Below are 17,021 nucleotides of genomic sequence, written 5' to 3'. Positions count from 1 at the left end.
CAGTTAATAATGTAGCGTCAGAGATCAGCTAAAAAAAAGATGATGAATAATTTAGTCAGGTTGCACCGTGATGATCTGTTGTTGTGAGGTGTGAGTCACCGTTGGAGGGTTTGTCTGCTTGAGCACTCACCCAAGGAAGAAAGAAAGAAAGAGAGAAAGAGAGGGGGAGAGAGAGCGAGAAAGAGAGAGAGAGATAGATAGAGAGAGAGAGATAGATAGGGGAAGACACTCACACACAGAGACACAGAGCGACCGAGAGAGGCAGGAGACAGAGAGAGAGAGAGGCAGAGAAAGAAAGAGACAATGAGAAATAGAGACTGTGTGTGTGTGTGTGTGTGTGTGTGTGTGTGTGTGTGTGTGTGTGTGTGTGTGTGTGTGTGTGTGTGTGTGTGTGTGTGTATGAGAGACCCACCTCTGAGATTTTGGGCACCCCCTCCACCTTAACCTCTGTGGAGCTCATAACCTCTGGAGAGGAGGTGTCCAGGATCTCCACACACAGGCTGACCAGCAGACGGGCCCTGAAGGACACCCCCTCCCCCAGACCCTCGTTCAGGTCCTGGTGCTCGTCCATGATGGTGTAGCTACGGGTGGAGCCATACATGTTTACCCAGGCCGGACCCAGGGTGGGAAGGAAGCCTGGCAGAGAAGAGTATGGTTGTTAAGAGAATGGCTACTTGGCAAGTGCTTTTGGAGATTGGAGCGCTAACACAGCCAACTCCGGACCACACACTGGCAAAACCCATTTCTCAGTCGTTTACACTTGGTCAGACTTTTCATGAGGTAACACTTCCCAAAACTGGTCCAGCTGGGACTTGGCAAAAATTACAGTTTACTTTACTCTATACCAGGGTTCTCCAACCTTGTTCCTGGAGAGCTACCCTCCGGTAGGTTTTCACTCTGTCTCTAATCTATCACATCTAATAATTAGCTGGTTGTGAGTTGATTTAAGAGATACAACTGGAGTTGGAGTGAAAACCTACAGGAGGGTAACTCTCCAGGAACAGGGTTGGAGTGAAAACCTACAGTATGGTAACTCTCCAGGAGCAGGCTGGGAGAGCCCTGCTTTATACAAACACCAAATACATCAAAAATGAAACACAGAAAAAATAAACACAAGAAACACAATACACTATATCTTCTGAATTAAGGGAAACATGTCTCCACTGAAGCACCTTTGTCTCCATCATTGGCGATTTTTCTCAGGTCAATGAAGTGTGTTCCGAGGGCTACGTCGTTCACTTTGTCTGAGTCTCGGATCTGGACCTTCATGCGTTTGCAGAGCGGTGGAAACATCTCAGTGAAGACGATCTGCTCGTTCCAGATGGGCTCGTAGCTGCTCTTCTGGATAGATGTTTTCCCCTGGGATCACAAAGCAGTCCAGATAGGGAGGAGAATAGCATAACATAGCATAGCATAACATGCTGTAGCATTAGGTAGTTTAACATAACATTGCGTAGCATAACATAGCGTAGCATAACATAGCGTAGCATAACATAGCGTAGCATAACATAGCGTAGCGTAACATAGCGTAGCAGGTTAGGGGCGGCAGTGTAGCCTAGTGGTTAGAGAGTTGGACTAGCAACCGCAAGGTTGAGAGTTCAAACACCCGAGCTGACAAGGTACAAATCTGTCGTTCTGCCCCTGAACAGGCAGTTAACCCACTGTTCCCAGGCCGTCATTGAAAATAAGAATTTGTTCTTAACTGACTTGCCTGGTTAAATAAAGGTAAAAAATAAATAAAAAAATAAAAAAATATAGCATAACTGACATAGCGTAACATAGCTTTAACTTACCCTCTGGCCAGCGAACAGTATTTGTACATAAGGGTCCACAAGGTCCTTGTTCTCCCCTATAAAAGCCTTCTTGACATTAGCCATGATGCTGGTGTTCATCTTGGGAAGGCCCTCGGCTCTGTAGATCTTCACATAGTAGCGAGCCCACTGGCGCTCTGCAGGAACCCCCTCAGGTAACAGCAGGTTACTGAAACCACAGAATCAAAGAGAACACTTGTAACACACTGTATTTTATCTCAATGTCTAAAACAGCATTAGAAAGTAAGCAAGAATTGTGAGATGGGAGATCTTTCACAGGGCTCTTTAGAGCAGGGAGGGGCAACTTTGATGGGGGTCTGTGTACCCACATCCATACCCACACATGCAGTCAGCCTCTTGGGGGCCCTAAGCAACATTTTGTTTTCTCATTCATATCCCCAGTAATATGTAGGTTAGGGTTCACTCATATCCCCATTAATATGTAGGTTAGGGTTCACTCATATCCCCATTAATATGTAGGTTAGGGTTAATTACCTCTACAGTATTAGTGCTTTTCTCATTCATATCCCCATTAATATGTAGGTTAGGGTTCACTCATATCCCCATTAATATGTAGGTTAGGGTTAATTACCTCTACAGTATTAGTGCTTTTCTCATTCATATCCCCATTAATATGTAGGTTAGGGTTCACTCATATCCCCAGTAATATGTAGGTTAGGGTTCACTCATATCCCCATTAATATGTAGGTTAGGGTTAATTACCTCTACAGTATTAGTGCTTTTCTCATTCATATCCCCATTAATATGTAGGTTAGGGTTCACTCATATCCCCATTAATATGTAGGTTAGGGTTCACTCATATCCCCAGTAATATGTAGGTTAGGGTTCACTCATATCCCCATTAATATGTAGGTTAGGGTTAATTACCTCTACAGTATTAGTGCTTTTCTCATTCATATCCCCAGCAATATGTAGGTTAGGGTTCACTCATATCCCCAGCAATATGTAGGTTAGGGTTCACTCATATCCCCAGTAATATGTAGGTTAGGGTTCACTCATATCCCCAGCAATATGTAGGTTAGGGTTCACTCATATCCCCATTAATATGTAGGTTAGGGTTCACTCATATCCCCAGCAATATGTAGGTTAGGGTTCACTCATATCCCCATTAATATGTAGGTTAGGGTTCACTCATATCCCCAGCAATATGTAGGTTAGGGTTCACTCATATCCCCAGCAATATGTAGGTTAGGGTTCACTCATATCCCCAGTAATATGTAGGTTAGGGTTCACTCATATCCCCAGCAATATGTAGGTTAGGGTTCACTCATATCCCCATTAATATGTAGGTTAGGGTTCACTCATATCCCCAGCAATATGTAGGTTAGGGTTAATTACCTCTACAGTATTAGTGCTTTTCTCATTCATATCCCCATTAATATGTAGGTTAGGGTTCATTCATATCCCCAGCAATATGTAGGTTAGGGTTCATTCATATCCCCATTAATATGTAGGTTAGGGTTCATTCATATCCCCAGCAATATGTAGGTTAGGGTTCATTCATATCCCCATTAATATGTAGGTTAGGGTTCACTCATATCCCCAGCAATATGTAGGTTAGGGTTCATTCATATCCCCATTAATATGTAGGTTAGGGTTCACTCATATCCCCAGCAATATGTAGGTTAGGGTTAATTACCTCTACAGTATTAGTGCTTTTCTCATTCATATCCCCATTAATATGTAGGTTAGGGTTCACTCATATCCCCAGCAATATGTAGGTTAGGGTTCACTCATATCCCCATTAATATGTAGGTTAGGGTTAATTACCTCTACAGTATTAGTGCTTTTCTCATTCATATCCCCATTAATATGTAGGTTAGGGTTCACTCATATCCCCAACAATATGTAGGTTAGGGTTAATTACCTCTACAGTATTAGTGCTTTTCTCATTCATATCCCCATTAATATGTAGGTTAGGGTTCACTCATATCCCCAGTAATATGTAGGTTAGGGTTCACTCACATCCCCATTAATATGTAGGTTAGGGTTCACTCATATCCCCATTAATATGTAGGTTAGGGTTCACTCATATCCCCAGCAATATGTAGGTTAGGGTTCACTCATATCCCCATTAATATGTAGGTTAGGGTTCACTCATATCCCCATTAATATGTAGGTTAGGGTTCATTCATATCCCCATTAATATGTAGGTTAGGGTTCACTCATATCCCCATTAATATGTAGGTTAGGTTTCACTCATATCCCCAGTAATATGTTGGTCATTGTTTACCCTTCTATGTCATCTTCATCAGTTTCTGTGGCCTTGTGGGGAGTCTTGATGTTGTCTCCTTTCCCCACAACGGCGATGTCACACTTAATGTAACCTTTGCACCCGGCAGTGATGTCATCAGGGTCAGAGAGTAGGGCCCATTTGTGGAAAAACTGGTGTTCTGTTGAACATTTTTTAAATAAAATTAAACATCAACATGAATATGAACAACGATCAGCACCAGAACCATAGATGGGCCGCTAGTAGCTACTATGTTTCTCTCTGTTTCTCCCTGACCTGGCTGTGAGTAGACGGTGCCTATGTCCAGTTTGAAGGAGCCAACCAGGGTGCCACTACGCAGCAGGTTCTTGGAGTGGATGACCTGAGGGATGGATAAGCAGATTGCAATGTGCTTCAGTAACATGTGACCTGAGTTGACTATTATGAAAGACTGTATGAATAATAGATAGCGATTCCCATGGCTCCCCATTCATCTAGATAGGGAGAGGAATTATAGACTGTATGAATAATAGATAGCGATTCCCATGGCTCCCCATTCATCTAGATAGGGAGAGGAATTATAGACTGTATGAATAATAGATAGCGATTCCCATGGCTCCCCATTCATCTAGATAGGGAGAGGAATTATAGACTGTATGAATAATAGATAGCGATTCCCATGGCTCCCCATTCATCTTGATAGGGAGGGGAATTATAGACTGTATGAATAATAGATAGCGATTCCCATGGTCTCCATTCATCTAGATAGGGAGGGGAATTATAGACTGTATGAATAATAGATAGCGATTCCCATGGCTCTCCATTCATCTAGATAGGGAGGGAAATTATAGACTGTATGAATAATAGATAGCGATTCCCATGGCTCTCCATCCTTCTAGATAGGGAGGGGAATTATAGACTGTATGAATAATAGACACAGCGATTCCCATGGCTCTCCATTCATCTTGATAGGGAGGGGAATTATAGACTGTATGAATAATAGATAGCGATTCCCATGGCTCTCCATTCATCTCGATAGGGAGGGGAATTATAGACTGTATGAATAATAGATAGCGATTCCCATGGCTCTCCATTCATCTGGATAGGGAGGGGAATTATAGACTGTATGAATAATAGATAGCGATTCCCATGGTCTCCATTCATCTAGATAGGGAGGGGAATTATAGACTGTATGAATAATAGACACAGCGATTCCCATGGTCTCCATTCATCTTGATAGGGAGGGGAATTATAGACTGTATGAATAATTGATAGCGATTCCCATGGCTCTCCATTCATCTAGATAGGGAGGGGAATTATAGACTGTATGAATAATAGACACAGCGATTCCCATGGTCTCCATTCATCTTGATAGGGAGGGGAATTATAGACTGTATGAATAATAGATAGCGATTCCCATGGTCTCCATTCATCTTGATAGGGAGGGGAATTGTAGCGCAGCTGTTTGTTTGTTTGTATGGTGGTAGAGCTACTCACCGAAAGCTTCAGGATCTTGTCAAACATAACATCCGATGGGACGTGGAAGTCAAAGACAAAATACTAAAAGAGAAACGTGAGATAAAATAAATGCATGAGGGTGATGAAGTTTGCTGTTAAAATGTGTAGCTTTATTGAACATTTACTAAATATTAAAGTACAATGCTGTAGACCTTGTTATAATCATCATCACACTCATCATCATCATCAACCTCCTCCTCCGCATCATCATTCCAGAGCAGGCTGGTTACCTCATTGTAATATGGGCAGTTTGTCGACTCCTTCATCTGAGTGTACTTCTTATCGTCTCCGATCTCCACACAGACCACTGGGTCCATGTTCAGCCCTACTAGCTGTCTGGCCTCTACGATGGTAACACTAACCTGGTGAAATAGGATTAGCATGTATAAACACTCTGGAGAACAACAATATGTTAAATTCGGATTATTCCTTGATTCATTGAGCATACTGTATAGTTTAATTTACTTGGTAATCCACTGGTCTCCCGGCACTAGGTTCCATCTTAATGTCTGGTTTTGATCTGACGTTAGACACATGTTAGAAATATGTTTTAGTGTGATTAAATCAATGCAGACTTTCATTTCAGAATTCTGTAAAACTACAGGACACTACATGGTAAACAATGTCATTGAAACACCTGTCTTCAATCCAACAAGCAGAGTTTGCTTCTATGTTATCTTACTTCACTGAACAAAAATATGAACACAACATGTAAAGTTTTGGTTCCATGTTTCATAAGCTGAAATAAAATATCCCAGAAATGTTCCATACTCACAAAAAGCTTATTTATCTAAATTGTTTTGCACAAATTTCTTTACATCCCTGTTAGTGAGTATTTCTCCTCTGCCAAGATAATCCATTCACCTGACAAGTGTGGCAGATCAAGAAGATGATTAAACAGTATGATCATTACGCAGGTGCACCTTGTGCTGGGGACAATAAAAGGTCACTCTAAAATGTGCAGTTTTGTCACACAATACAATGCCACAGATGCTTGTCGTCCTCACCGGGGTCTTGACCTGACTGCAGTTGTGCATCGTCTTCAGTGGGCGAATGCTCACCTTCCATGGCCACTGGCACACTGGAGAAGTGTGCTTTTCATGGATGAATCCAGATTTCAACTGTACCGTGCCGATGGCAGACACGCTGTATGCCATGGTTCCCCAACTGGTGTTTTAAAATAAAATACTAAAAACACCAGGAAATCAGCTCCATGATTTTCATTAGAAATCTGTTCCCAAGCATTCTCACGCATAATAGAGAGACACGTGATCGTAAGTAAGGTTTGAAATTATTAATGTCTTAGTCAAATAGTATATCTGTTTGCGGTCAATTTACAGTCTACAAATTATTTGTAATTATGTTCCGGTCCTCCCAAACATCTGCTCAAGAAAAAAAATCAGCCTGGGATACAACCATCCCTGCTCTGCAGATTTTGCTGTGAAGAGACATTAAATCATTAAATTATTTGTTTTGGTACTGTCCATGTAGCTTATACTATTTAAAATGTGTATAATATGTATAAGCTGGAAGTAGAGGTGTTGTTGTCCATTACGGGGTTACAGGAAAATAATAAAGGAAAATCAAAAAAAATGTAATAAAAAAAAAAATATATGTATATGGGGGATTGGAAAAGATGCAGTGAATTACATTGATGGAAGCTACAATCTATCTGCAATTTTAAAGCAGATCTTAGAGATCCTGGTTTGAGTCCAGGCTCTGTCGCAGCCGTCCGCGGCCGGGAGGCACACGGGGCGGCACACAATTGGCCCAGCGTTGTCCGGATTAGGGGAGGGTTTGGCCGGCAGGGATCTTCCTGTCCCATCGCGCACTAGTGACTCCTGTGGTGGGCCGGGCGCAATGCATGGCCCGCATGCAATATCCATCAACTTCGCACAGCAATTGAAGAAGAATGGGACAACATTCCACAGGCCACAATCAACAGCCTGACCAACTCCATGTGAAGGAGATGTGTCACGCTGCATGAGGCGGTCACACCAGATACTGATTGGTTTTCTGATCCACACCTCTGGGTTTTTTTTAAAGGTACAATTTGTATTACCAGTCATGTGAAACCCATAGTTTAGGGCCTAATGAATTAATTTCCATGGACTGATTTCCTTATATGAACTGTAACTCAGTAAAATCTTTGAACTTCTTGCATGTTGCATGTATATTTTTGTTCAGTGTACATAGAAGTGTATTTTATGTGTAAATTGAATAGCAAACCACAAGCACCATAGAAGCGTGCTGTGCTTACCTCTTGTTGGAGACATTAGTGGTGACGGCTGTGACTGAGGCCAGGGAGATGGTGTCAGGGTCAAGACCCCCTCCCCTCCCATCCCTCCCGTGAAGTCCAGGTCCTCTGTCTCCAAGATGGCTGCCTCATCGCCTGGACAATCACAGTCAAGGAGGCCACACCTGTCAGAACAGCCTGACAGGATGACGATAGCTAAGCTCGACAACCACCCTTTAAGGTTGTTTGTGTGACTTTTTAACATTTCTTGTATACATTTTTGTTGGTATTAATGTTTAATGTTACTGTTTACAATTTATTGTAGGTTATGTTACACATTTTAATCTGCATTTTATCACAGTAAGTGGGACCAAAGGTTGTATGAAAGCATTTTACTTATCTCCATTATTTTAAATGAAACAATTGGTGTGTGCGTGTGCGTGTGCGTGTGTGTGTGTGTGTGTGTGTGGGGTGTGTGTGTCTGTGTGTGTCTGTGTGTGTGTGTGTCTGTGTGTGTGTGTGTGTGTGTGTCTGTGTGTGTGTGTGTGTGTGTGTGTGTGTGTGTGTGTGTGTGTGTGTGTGTGTGTGTGTGTGTGTGTGTGTGTGTGTCTGTACCCCCTCCTCCTTTCCCGTGGTCTGACTTATGGCCACGTGATTTCTTCATGTTTCAGAACAGTCCTCTTCTTGCTCTGTGAAGTAAATAAAGTAGGGTCATTTTGTGGGAGGTTATTGATGCGTAGAATGCGGTTTTAACCAATCAGCATTCAGGATTAGACCCACCCGTTGCATAATGATGTGTAGACTACGTTTTGGAGTTACTAAATCAACAAATTCTACACTGTTGATTCGATTGATTTGAGCTCTTATGGTCCATGTACAGTGCACTACTTTTGACCAGTGCCCTGTGTAGGTGATAGAGCGCCATTTTGAACACACACCAGTCTCCTCTCATGGCAAAGCATAAGAGTGAGTTTGTCAGTCTCAAATGGTATCCTATTCCCTATGGGCCCTAGTAAAATGTAGTGCCCTGTATAGTGAATAGGGTGTCATTTGAACCTAGTCCAGGGTATTTCTTAAGGCAGGTAGACTGATTTCCATTCTACCACCACACCCTCATTTGGCCTACGATGGGGAGTTTAATAATTCACATCCCATGACCTTAATACATCAATTAACCACGGATACATTTCACATGCTTTGTGAAAAAGAAGAAATAAAAGCACTCACAATAATTAGTCATGCAATATAAAACTAAATGTAAAGCATCAGTTTATTCATGACTGAGGATATTAATAACAAGCTCTACACAGAAATGTTCACACAAAAATTGCTCACAAACATCTAAGTACTTATAAAACATTGAATGAGATGAGACCATGCATTTTAAATGCTTCATATGGCAGCCACATTTTGCACTCTAATAGGAGTCCAGTAAAATCCACGTAGCATCATGGCCTACTTCACAATTTGTTAAATGTTCACAGTATTCCAATTAACAGGTATGCAACTAATGGCATACAGTGGCCAAAACAGGTCATTCTGAATAAAGCTGTGGACCATACAGTAGCTCTACTGAGAGTATGCAATGCAAAAAATATTCATCCCTGAAGATAAATCTTTAAATTAAAGCCAACTGATCAGAGATCTATCATGAAATCAAGCCTGAAATAATTCCTCCCAAATTGCACTGTAGGTGTGTTTTTTGTTGTTGCTGTGTGTAATACTTGAGCTTTTTTTGTTACTTGGAGTATCTAGAGCCCGAAAGCGTCCTCAATATAATAACAGAACAGATATGACCAAAGAAAAGCCAACTACAGTTTACACCAGAGAGAAAGGCCAACTACAGTTTACACCAGAGAGAAAAGCCAACTACAGTTTACACCAGAGAGAAAAGCTAACTACAGTTTATACCAGAGAGAAAGGCCAACTACAGTTTATACCAGAGAGAAAAGCCAACTACAGTTTACACCAGAGAGAAAAACCAACTACAGTTTACACCAGAGAGAAAAGCCAACTACAGTTTACACCAGAGAGAAAAACCAACTACAGTTTACACCAGAGAGAAAAGCCAACTACAGTTTACACCAGAGAGAAAAACAACTACAGTTTACACCAGAGAGAAAAGCCAACTACAGTTTACACCACATAGAAAAACCAACTAGAGTTTACACCAGAGGGAAAAACCAACTACAGTTTACACCACATAGAAAAAACAATTACAGAAGAGATCTGTTGGATTCATTGTTTAAATCCAAATCAAATCAAATCAAATTTTATTTGTCACATACACATGGTTAGCAGATGTTAATGCGAGTGTAGCGAAATGCTTGTGCTTCTAGTTCTAGTTCCGACAATGCAGTAATAACCAACAAGTAATCTAACTAACAATTCCTAATCTACTGTCTTATACACAGTGTAAGGGGATAAAGAATATGTACAATATTAATATTCAAATCAATGTTATATATAAACAAGGCTTTAGACTATGCTGTGTCTATACTATATACAACAGCATTGCTCTCCATGAATTCTAGCAAAAAATGGTTGAGAATAATTTGCATACATACCATTAAAGAAAACGTCACACTTTCCTTTTTTTCAAACCAACTCCCAATGGTTCCCGTTGAAAGAAATAAAAAAAACTCTTTGAGTGATTAAGTTTTTCTCCAAAATAGTTATTCTACATAGCCATTTCAGACGTTTACAATGCAGAAACTGAAAGGCCCAAAAAGTAAAGTTGCGCGAAAAACAATAAGGTTTGACCAGGGCATGAGTTGGGCTGGAGTGATGTGATATGTCAATGAATAGTGTATGAGTGTTGAACTCGAGACAGGCAGGCAACTATAACTAGCGAGGTTGGTGAGAGAGAGACGTCACTAGCCAAACGAGCCAACAAGACTTGTTCCATCAAGTCACTGCAACCTTTTTGTTTACAAGACATTAAAGTTCAGATATGCAAACCTATATAGCACATAATATGAATCCAATTTGTCTGATAATGTATGAATTATGTTAATGAAATGTGTGTATGAATTCTCAATTCACTTTACATTGGGAAAGAACCTCAATGTAGCTTTGTGAATTGTGACAAGAGTTGGTTTGGCAGAAAAGGTATGACCAGTATTAGGATATTTCTTTGTCAGCAACCAAAGACATGTGTTAATATTTGTGAGGTCAGGTGTGCGTATGCACAAGACAACAGGAAGCTAATCAATAAAGTGACCTGTGGTAGAATTACTTGCCACACAACTAAAAGTCGGAGCGTCTCAGTCACTACTATAGGAAGAATGATCTTCCTTAAATCATTCATGGGGTACTGCTCCAATAGGGAGATGATCTTGGTGGATCAAAAGGCATCAAGCCCTATTCTGAACAAACACCACTGTGTCGTGTTCTCATATTCATCTGAGTTTAACATTACTTTGAACTTTTAAGATTTCTGACTACATGTTTCAAGTGATCCAGCACCCATTTCTAAGTAGGAGTGTGGTGGAAATCCAAACAAAGTCGAACTACACAATACAGCAAGGACTTGTTGGGGGGAAATTACCTAAATCTTTCTTCCACGAGAAATGAAATGGGCATTGAGCAAAAATCATCGATTACTCGGCTAAAGCACACTTTAGCAGCTTCAATACAAGTTCCACTGAAAACTAAAGTAGAACTCACCAGCTCATCAATAACACATACTCTGAAAGCCATGCAGTACGTCTAATGTTGCCCGTATCCGACAAAACAAGTCTGTCAATTATTTAGGCTTTAGTTCCACCCAGTGTTGCATGTGTCTTCCTCATTGTGTGAAGGTATCACCCACATCAAGAGAAAATAAATGGATTCTGGTTTGCATACAAAGAACGCATCTCTACAATACATATGTAATATGAGATGTAAAGAAATAGTACTGGTCTCCTTTTCAACTGAAAGCTACTGTACCAAGCTTAATACCAAAGGTTTGTTGTATAATGTGTGTTAATACTGTCCTATGTTGCTCCATTGGCGTGGCATTTTCCAGGCTAAGTTCATGGGTTCAATTCCCATAGGAATCACATACACACGTACTGTATACACTCACTGTACTGTCGGTTGTCTTGGAGACAAGCATCTTGCTAAGTGACAAATTACAGTACTATATTATTAGTTGTGTATCATTCAAATACTTTCAGCAGATCCTCTATCCAGTCACTTCATTCTATAGTTTGTCTTTAGTCTAATTCTCTGAAGAGGGTTCTGATCAGCAGGTGGTGTGTGTGACTGGGTGGTAGCCGTGGTAACATCATCAACACGCCAGTCCTTGTTGAGAGAACGGGCATTTAATTACATGATTTAGTACCAGGCCTTAGACTAAGGGTTGAGGAGATTTGAACTGATATTGTGTCCCAAAATGACTCCCTATTCTCTATATAGGGCACCACACAAGGTGCCATCTGGGACAGGCCCGCTCCCTCCCGCATGGCCCTTCGGATGACTGACCTATCTGTCACTAAGGGCCACCACAGCAGGGCCCTTCAGATTACTCACCTACCTGTAACTAATTCTCTAATGTGTGGTTAAGGAGGAGGCCAGGAGACATTGTTGTCTGCAGGAGTTGACATTGAAGGCTCATGATACCAGTCAGCTTTCTTCCTCTTCATCCTCTTTCTTCCTCTTCATCCTCTTGCTTCCTCTTCATCCTCTTGCTTCCTCTTCATCCTCTTCATCCTCTTGCTTCCTCCTCATCCTCTTTCTTCCTCTTCATCCTCTTGCTTCCTTTTCATCCTCTTGCTTCCTCTTCATCCTCTTGCTTCCTCTTCTTTTCCTTGAAGGATTTGAATGAAACATTTTGGTCCGTACAGAATATGTATACACCTTATCCACCAGAGCACCACAGAGGACATATCAAAACAGACACAGACAGGTGTGATTTAAGTGTTGTAGTTTTTTTTTTGTACTTGGTTTTTGGTAAATAGGTCTGTACTTTGGTCAGTGGTCAGTGGTAAAGAAGTAGAAATCTAGGTATACAGTATGTCAAAGCTTTCATTTCAAATACCACACTTGGTCTAAAATGACATAGTAATTTTCCGGTTGTAACATCTTCACTACTGCATGTGTGTTACTGTGTTAGAGAGAGGACCAGAAGTATATAGATTACATCAATGGAAATGTATGAGGTTGCAACTGAGTCCTCACAAATGACACCTTTCCCAATGCAGTCTAGGGTGAATAACAGAATGACTTGATACCAACCATGCAATCTTATCCATGTCCACAGCCCTTATTTGTCTGTCGGGTAGATGGGTGGTGGTTGGAGATGTGTTTGTGCTTCGTTGGCTTTGTAGGTATGACATCTGACGACTGGGTTGTACTGTGTCATCCTAACACTCTGGTTCTACCTGGTTTAGTAAAGGCAGAGAGAGACAGAATCATTGTCATTAGGAGTCCATGTTTCTGACGTTACCTGGCTGAGAGAGGGATAGAGAGTGACAGGGTCTATTGTCATAGGACAATGTTAATGTCTGGTGTTAGTAAGGCTTCCTCGTGGTAGTAACATGATATCCCTTAACAACTTTGATGGAAATTAACACACATACACAGTAGATTGTGCCTTTCCAGCTGCGAAACAATTACCTGTGTAAGCAGATACGCTGATATGGACCACATGGTGCTTCAGAAGTCTTTCATTCTGAAAACGAATATATGGCAAAATACTGTATATGCTACTTATATGTTTTATATGGGCATGTATGTTATTAAACATACAGTACCAGTCAAAAGTTTGGACACACCTACTCATTCAAGGGTTTTTCTTAATTTTTACTATTTTCTACATTGCAGAATAATAGTGAAGACATCAAAACTATGAAATAACACATATGGAATCATGTAGTAACCAAAAAAGTGTTAAACAAATCAAAATATATTTTAGATTTTATATTCTTCAAAGTAGCCACCCTTTGCCTTGATGACAGCTTTGCACACTCTTGGCATTTTCTCAACCAATTTCATGAGCTAGTCACCTGGAATGCATTTCAATTAACAGGTGTGACTTGTTAAACGTTAATTTGTGGAATTTACTTTTCAAAAGAAAATAAGAAAAATGTGCTAAATAAACTAAAAGAAAAATAGTAACAAAATAATAACAACTACAAGCCGATATACAGGGTTTACTAGTACCGAGTCAATATGCAGGGGTACAGGTTAGTCAAGGTAATTGAGGTAATATGTACATGTAGATAGGGGTAAAGTGACTATGCATAGATAATAAACAGAGAGTAGCAGCAGCGTATGTGAAGAGTGTGAAGGAATGTGAATGTGTGTGTAAGTAGTACCAATATGTGTGCGCGTGTGTGTGTTTGCGCGAGTGTGTCGTTCGAATCCAGTGAGTGTACATCGAGCCAGTGCATTTTCCCCATGTGTGCAACTTCTGTAAGCGCCTCTACTCTACAGCTCGATGCCACTACGCAAATGTGATGATATGCATGCAATGCTTTATTATATTGACACCTCAGAGCTTACCAGGTCATCCCCTCTTGCGCTCACTTTTGTTCCTGCACCTCCACATTTACAAATTAAACACTGAATATAGGTAGTATAGACCCTAGCTAAAAATATTCAGATACTAGCCAGCCAGCCATATATCAGTTAGAAGATTATGAATATTAGGCTATATTATGAAGCTATTATTTAAGAGCATTCGAAGATAAATCACAATCAGTAAAAATATAACTGAGCTAACCAGCAGATTTACATCAATCATCAACATCAATTATCAGCTGATAGCCTACCCTCTTTTCCCCATGTCAATCATGTCTTTTGGAGGCAATGTAACTGGCTTGGTTACAATTTGTGGTGAGTGTGTAGTGGCAGAAATACCTGTCCCCTTTCATTTTGAGCACCTGCCCTTTGAAAGGTCTGTGCATGGCCCTGCATTTACACTGAACAAAAATACGGCCTAATGAATTTACTTAAAATGTGACTGATTTCCTTCCAGCTCAGCCCCCCTGAACCACCACCCAGAGGCCGGCTGGAACAAAGACTGCGAGATGGGATTGGTTAAGCCCAGAGGACCAGGCAACACCAGCCCCTCTGATAGGACAGAAACGGCTCCCAGCCCCTCCCCTTCCACAGAGACAGAGAGACATCAATACAGAGCAGGATCAGGAGTTCCTACCATCTCCATCTCTCTCCACCACGGGCACAGACTCCAAGCTCTCTAGCCACTCTAGGACCATAACAAACCATCTTAGCAAGGGCCATGAGACTGTAGACTCCACCACAAGTTGTGAGACCTCTGTCGCACAACACTCCATAGACACAGCTCTGGCAGTGTAGGGTCAGTGTTCTGACAGTGTAGGGTCTCAGACATTTAGGGCCAGTTTCTCAGAGTAAGCCCTGGACTAAACTTTCAATGGATATAAATCATGCTCAATGATACTGGCCTAGGATACTGATGAAATGTTATGTATGCCCCATGTGGAAAAAAAGGTTCACCGGTCTTTGCTAAATGTGATGATATACAGTGATAAAGACAAGAGATTTTTCTATGCTACAGAGAGTACATTGTCTCAGTTTGTGCATGTATGACTGTTATCAGAACAACAACGCAAAGTCAGACTTTTACTTGTTGTAAGTTGAACAAGTTGTCATGTGCTGCTTGCTTTTTCATTTTCAACTTGATTGTGATTTCCCATTTATTGTGAAAAACAAACGTTTACAAAAATGTGGCATCCTGAATTGGCAATGTTCATCCCAGACTGAAGTGCAATAAAGTTTTTTTTAAATGTCATGAACATGTTACTTTGTATGAATAATCGGTTGTAGATAGTTGTTAGGTGAAGTGGATACCTCCGTTGAGATGGATTCCTTTCCTTCATGATGACTGATCCTGCATGATATAAGAGGGATCTTATCCAGTCCCTTAATCGGTGATTGTGAAAGAAAGGAAACTAAGAAAGTAAACCAATGTAGAGTATTGAAACATCTCCCTGGATGTAAGGAGGCTGAAAACTAAGTTACTGTCCTAGAAGATGAAAGCTAAGTTACTGTCCTAGAAGATGAAAGCTAAGTTACTGTCCTAGAAGATGAAAGCTAAATTACTGTCCTTGAAGATGAAAGCTAAGTTACTGTCCTAGAAGATGAAAGCTAAGTTACTGTCCTAGAAGATGAAAGCTAAGCTACTGTCCTAGAAGATGAAAGCTAAGTTACTGTCCTAGAAGATGAAAGCTAAATTACTGTCCTAGAAGATGAAAGCTAAATTACTGTCCTAGAAGATGAAAGCTAAGTTACTGTCCTAGAAGATGAAAGCTAAGTTACTGTCCTAGAAGATGAAAGCTAAATTAAATTACTGTCCTTGAAGATGAAAGCTAAATTACTGTCCTAGAAGATGAAAGCTAAGTTACTGTCCTAGAAGATGAAAGCTAAGCTACTGTCCTAGAATATGAAAGCTAAGCTACTGTCCTAGAAGATGAAAGCTAAGCTACTGTCCTAGAAGATGAAAGCAAAGTTTCTGTCCAAGAGGCTAAATGCTAAGCTACTTTCCTAGAGGCTAAATGCTAAGATACTGTCCTAGAGGCTGAACACTAAGCTACTGTCCTAGAGGCTAAATGCTAAGCTACTTTCCTAGAGGCTAAATGCTAAGCTACTGTCATAGAGGCTGAACACTAAGATACTGTCCTAGAGGCTAAATGCTAAGCTACTTTCCTAGAGGCTAAATGCTAAGCTACTGTCCTAGAGGCTGAATACTAAGCTACTGTCCTAGAGGCTAAATGCTAAGCTACTGTCCTAGAGGCTGACTCACTGGCTGCCAGTCATCACACTCACTATTCTTCTCTAGAATTGCTGGGTTTGAGGCTAGCCCATCACAAGCCAATAAGGAAAGACCTCCATCTAGTGGCTGAGGATGTCGGTGACTCACCCAGATTAAAGTGAAGCATTGTGGGATTGCAGGGTATAAATATCCCTCCATCCCTTGTGTCAGATTCATACCGAAGACAGGGTGAGTTACTCTCCATCATGTCATTCTGTTGTATAGGCTACGTCCCAAAATGGCACCCTATTACCTATCTTATACACTACTTTTGACCAGAGCCTTACGGGTGAGCCCAGAGACCTACAGTGTACTGTATAGGGAATAGGATGCCACGAAGGCATACAGTACAGTGGTGCACCACTGTTGTCCCAGCAACCATTCACAGAACAAGGCCAGACAGATTAATTTGACTGCCAGTGACTGTCTTTGCCTCCCTCT

At 41.0% G+C, this 17,021-nt stretch overlaps 1 protein-coding gene and 1 long non-coding RNA gene across 2 annotated transcripts in view; both read right to left on the bottom strand.

The window, feature by feature from the left end:
• Positions 1–8,462, bottom strand: part of LOC135526898 (otoferlin-like) — a 48,159-nt gene extending 39,697 nt beyond the window's left edge. The window contains 11 exon segments of the mRNA XM_064955565.1: positions 413–636; positions 1,173–1,359; positions 1,794–1,980; positions 4,066–4,225; positions 4,342–4,426; positions 5,542–5,604; positions 5,793–5,924; positions 6,028–6,082; positions 7,823–7,899; positions 7,902–7,954; positions 8,414–8,462. Of these exon segments, the coding sequence (XP_064811637.1) occupies positions 413–636; positions 1,173–1,359; positions 1,794–1,980; positions 4,066–4,225; positions 4,342–4,426; positions 5,542–5,604; positions 5,793–5,924; positions 6,028–6,082; positions 7,823–7,899; positions 7,902–7,954; positions 8,414–8,462 (1,272 nt within the window).
• Positions 8,463–12,248: 3,786 nt separating this feature from the next.
• Positions 12,249–15,996, bottom strand: LOC135525582 (uncharacterized). Its single transcript, XR_010453187.1, has 3 exons — positions 15,620–15,996; positions 13,022–13,167; positions 12,249–12,593 (listed from the first exon to the last, which is right to left on the bottom strand). It is a non-coding gene; the product is annotated as an uncharacterized LOC135525582 (long non-coding RNA).
• Between the last annotated feature and the right edge of the window lie 1,025 nt (positions 15,997–17,021).

This window comes from Oncorhynchus masou, chromosome 32 (genome assembly GCF_036934945.1).
Source record: "Oncorhynchus masou masou isolate Uvic2021 chromosome 32, UVic_Omas_1.1, whole genome shotgun sequence".
Taxonomy (NCBI): domain Eukaryota; kingdom Metazoa; phylum Chordata; class Actinopteri; order Salmoniformes; family Salmonidae; genus Oncorhynchus; species Oncorhynchus masou.
The sequence above is the reverse complement of the archived record's forward strand: the minus strand, read 5'-3'. Positions and strand labels throughout refer to the sequence as shown.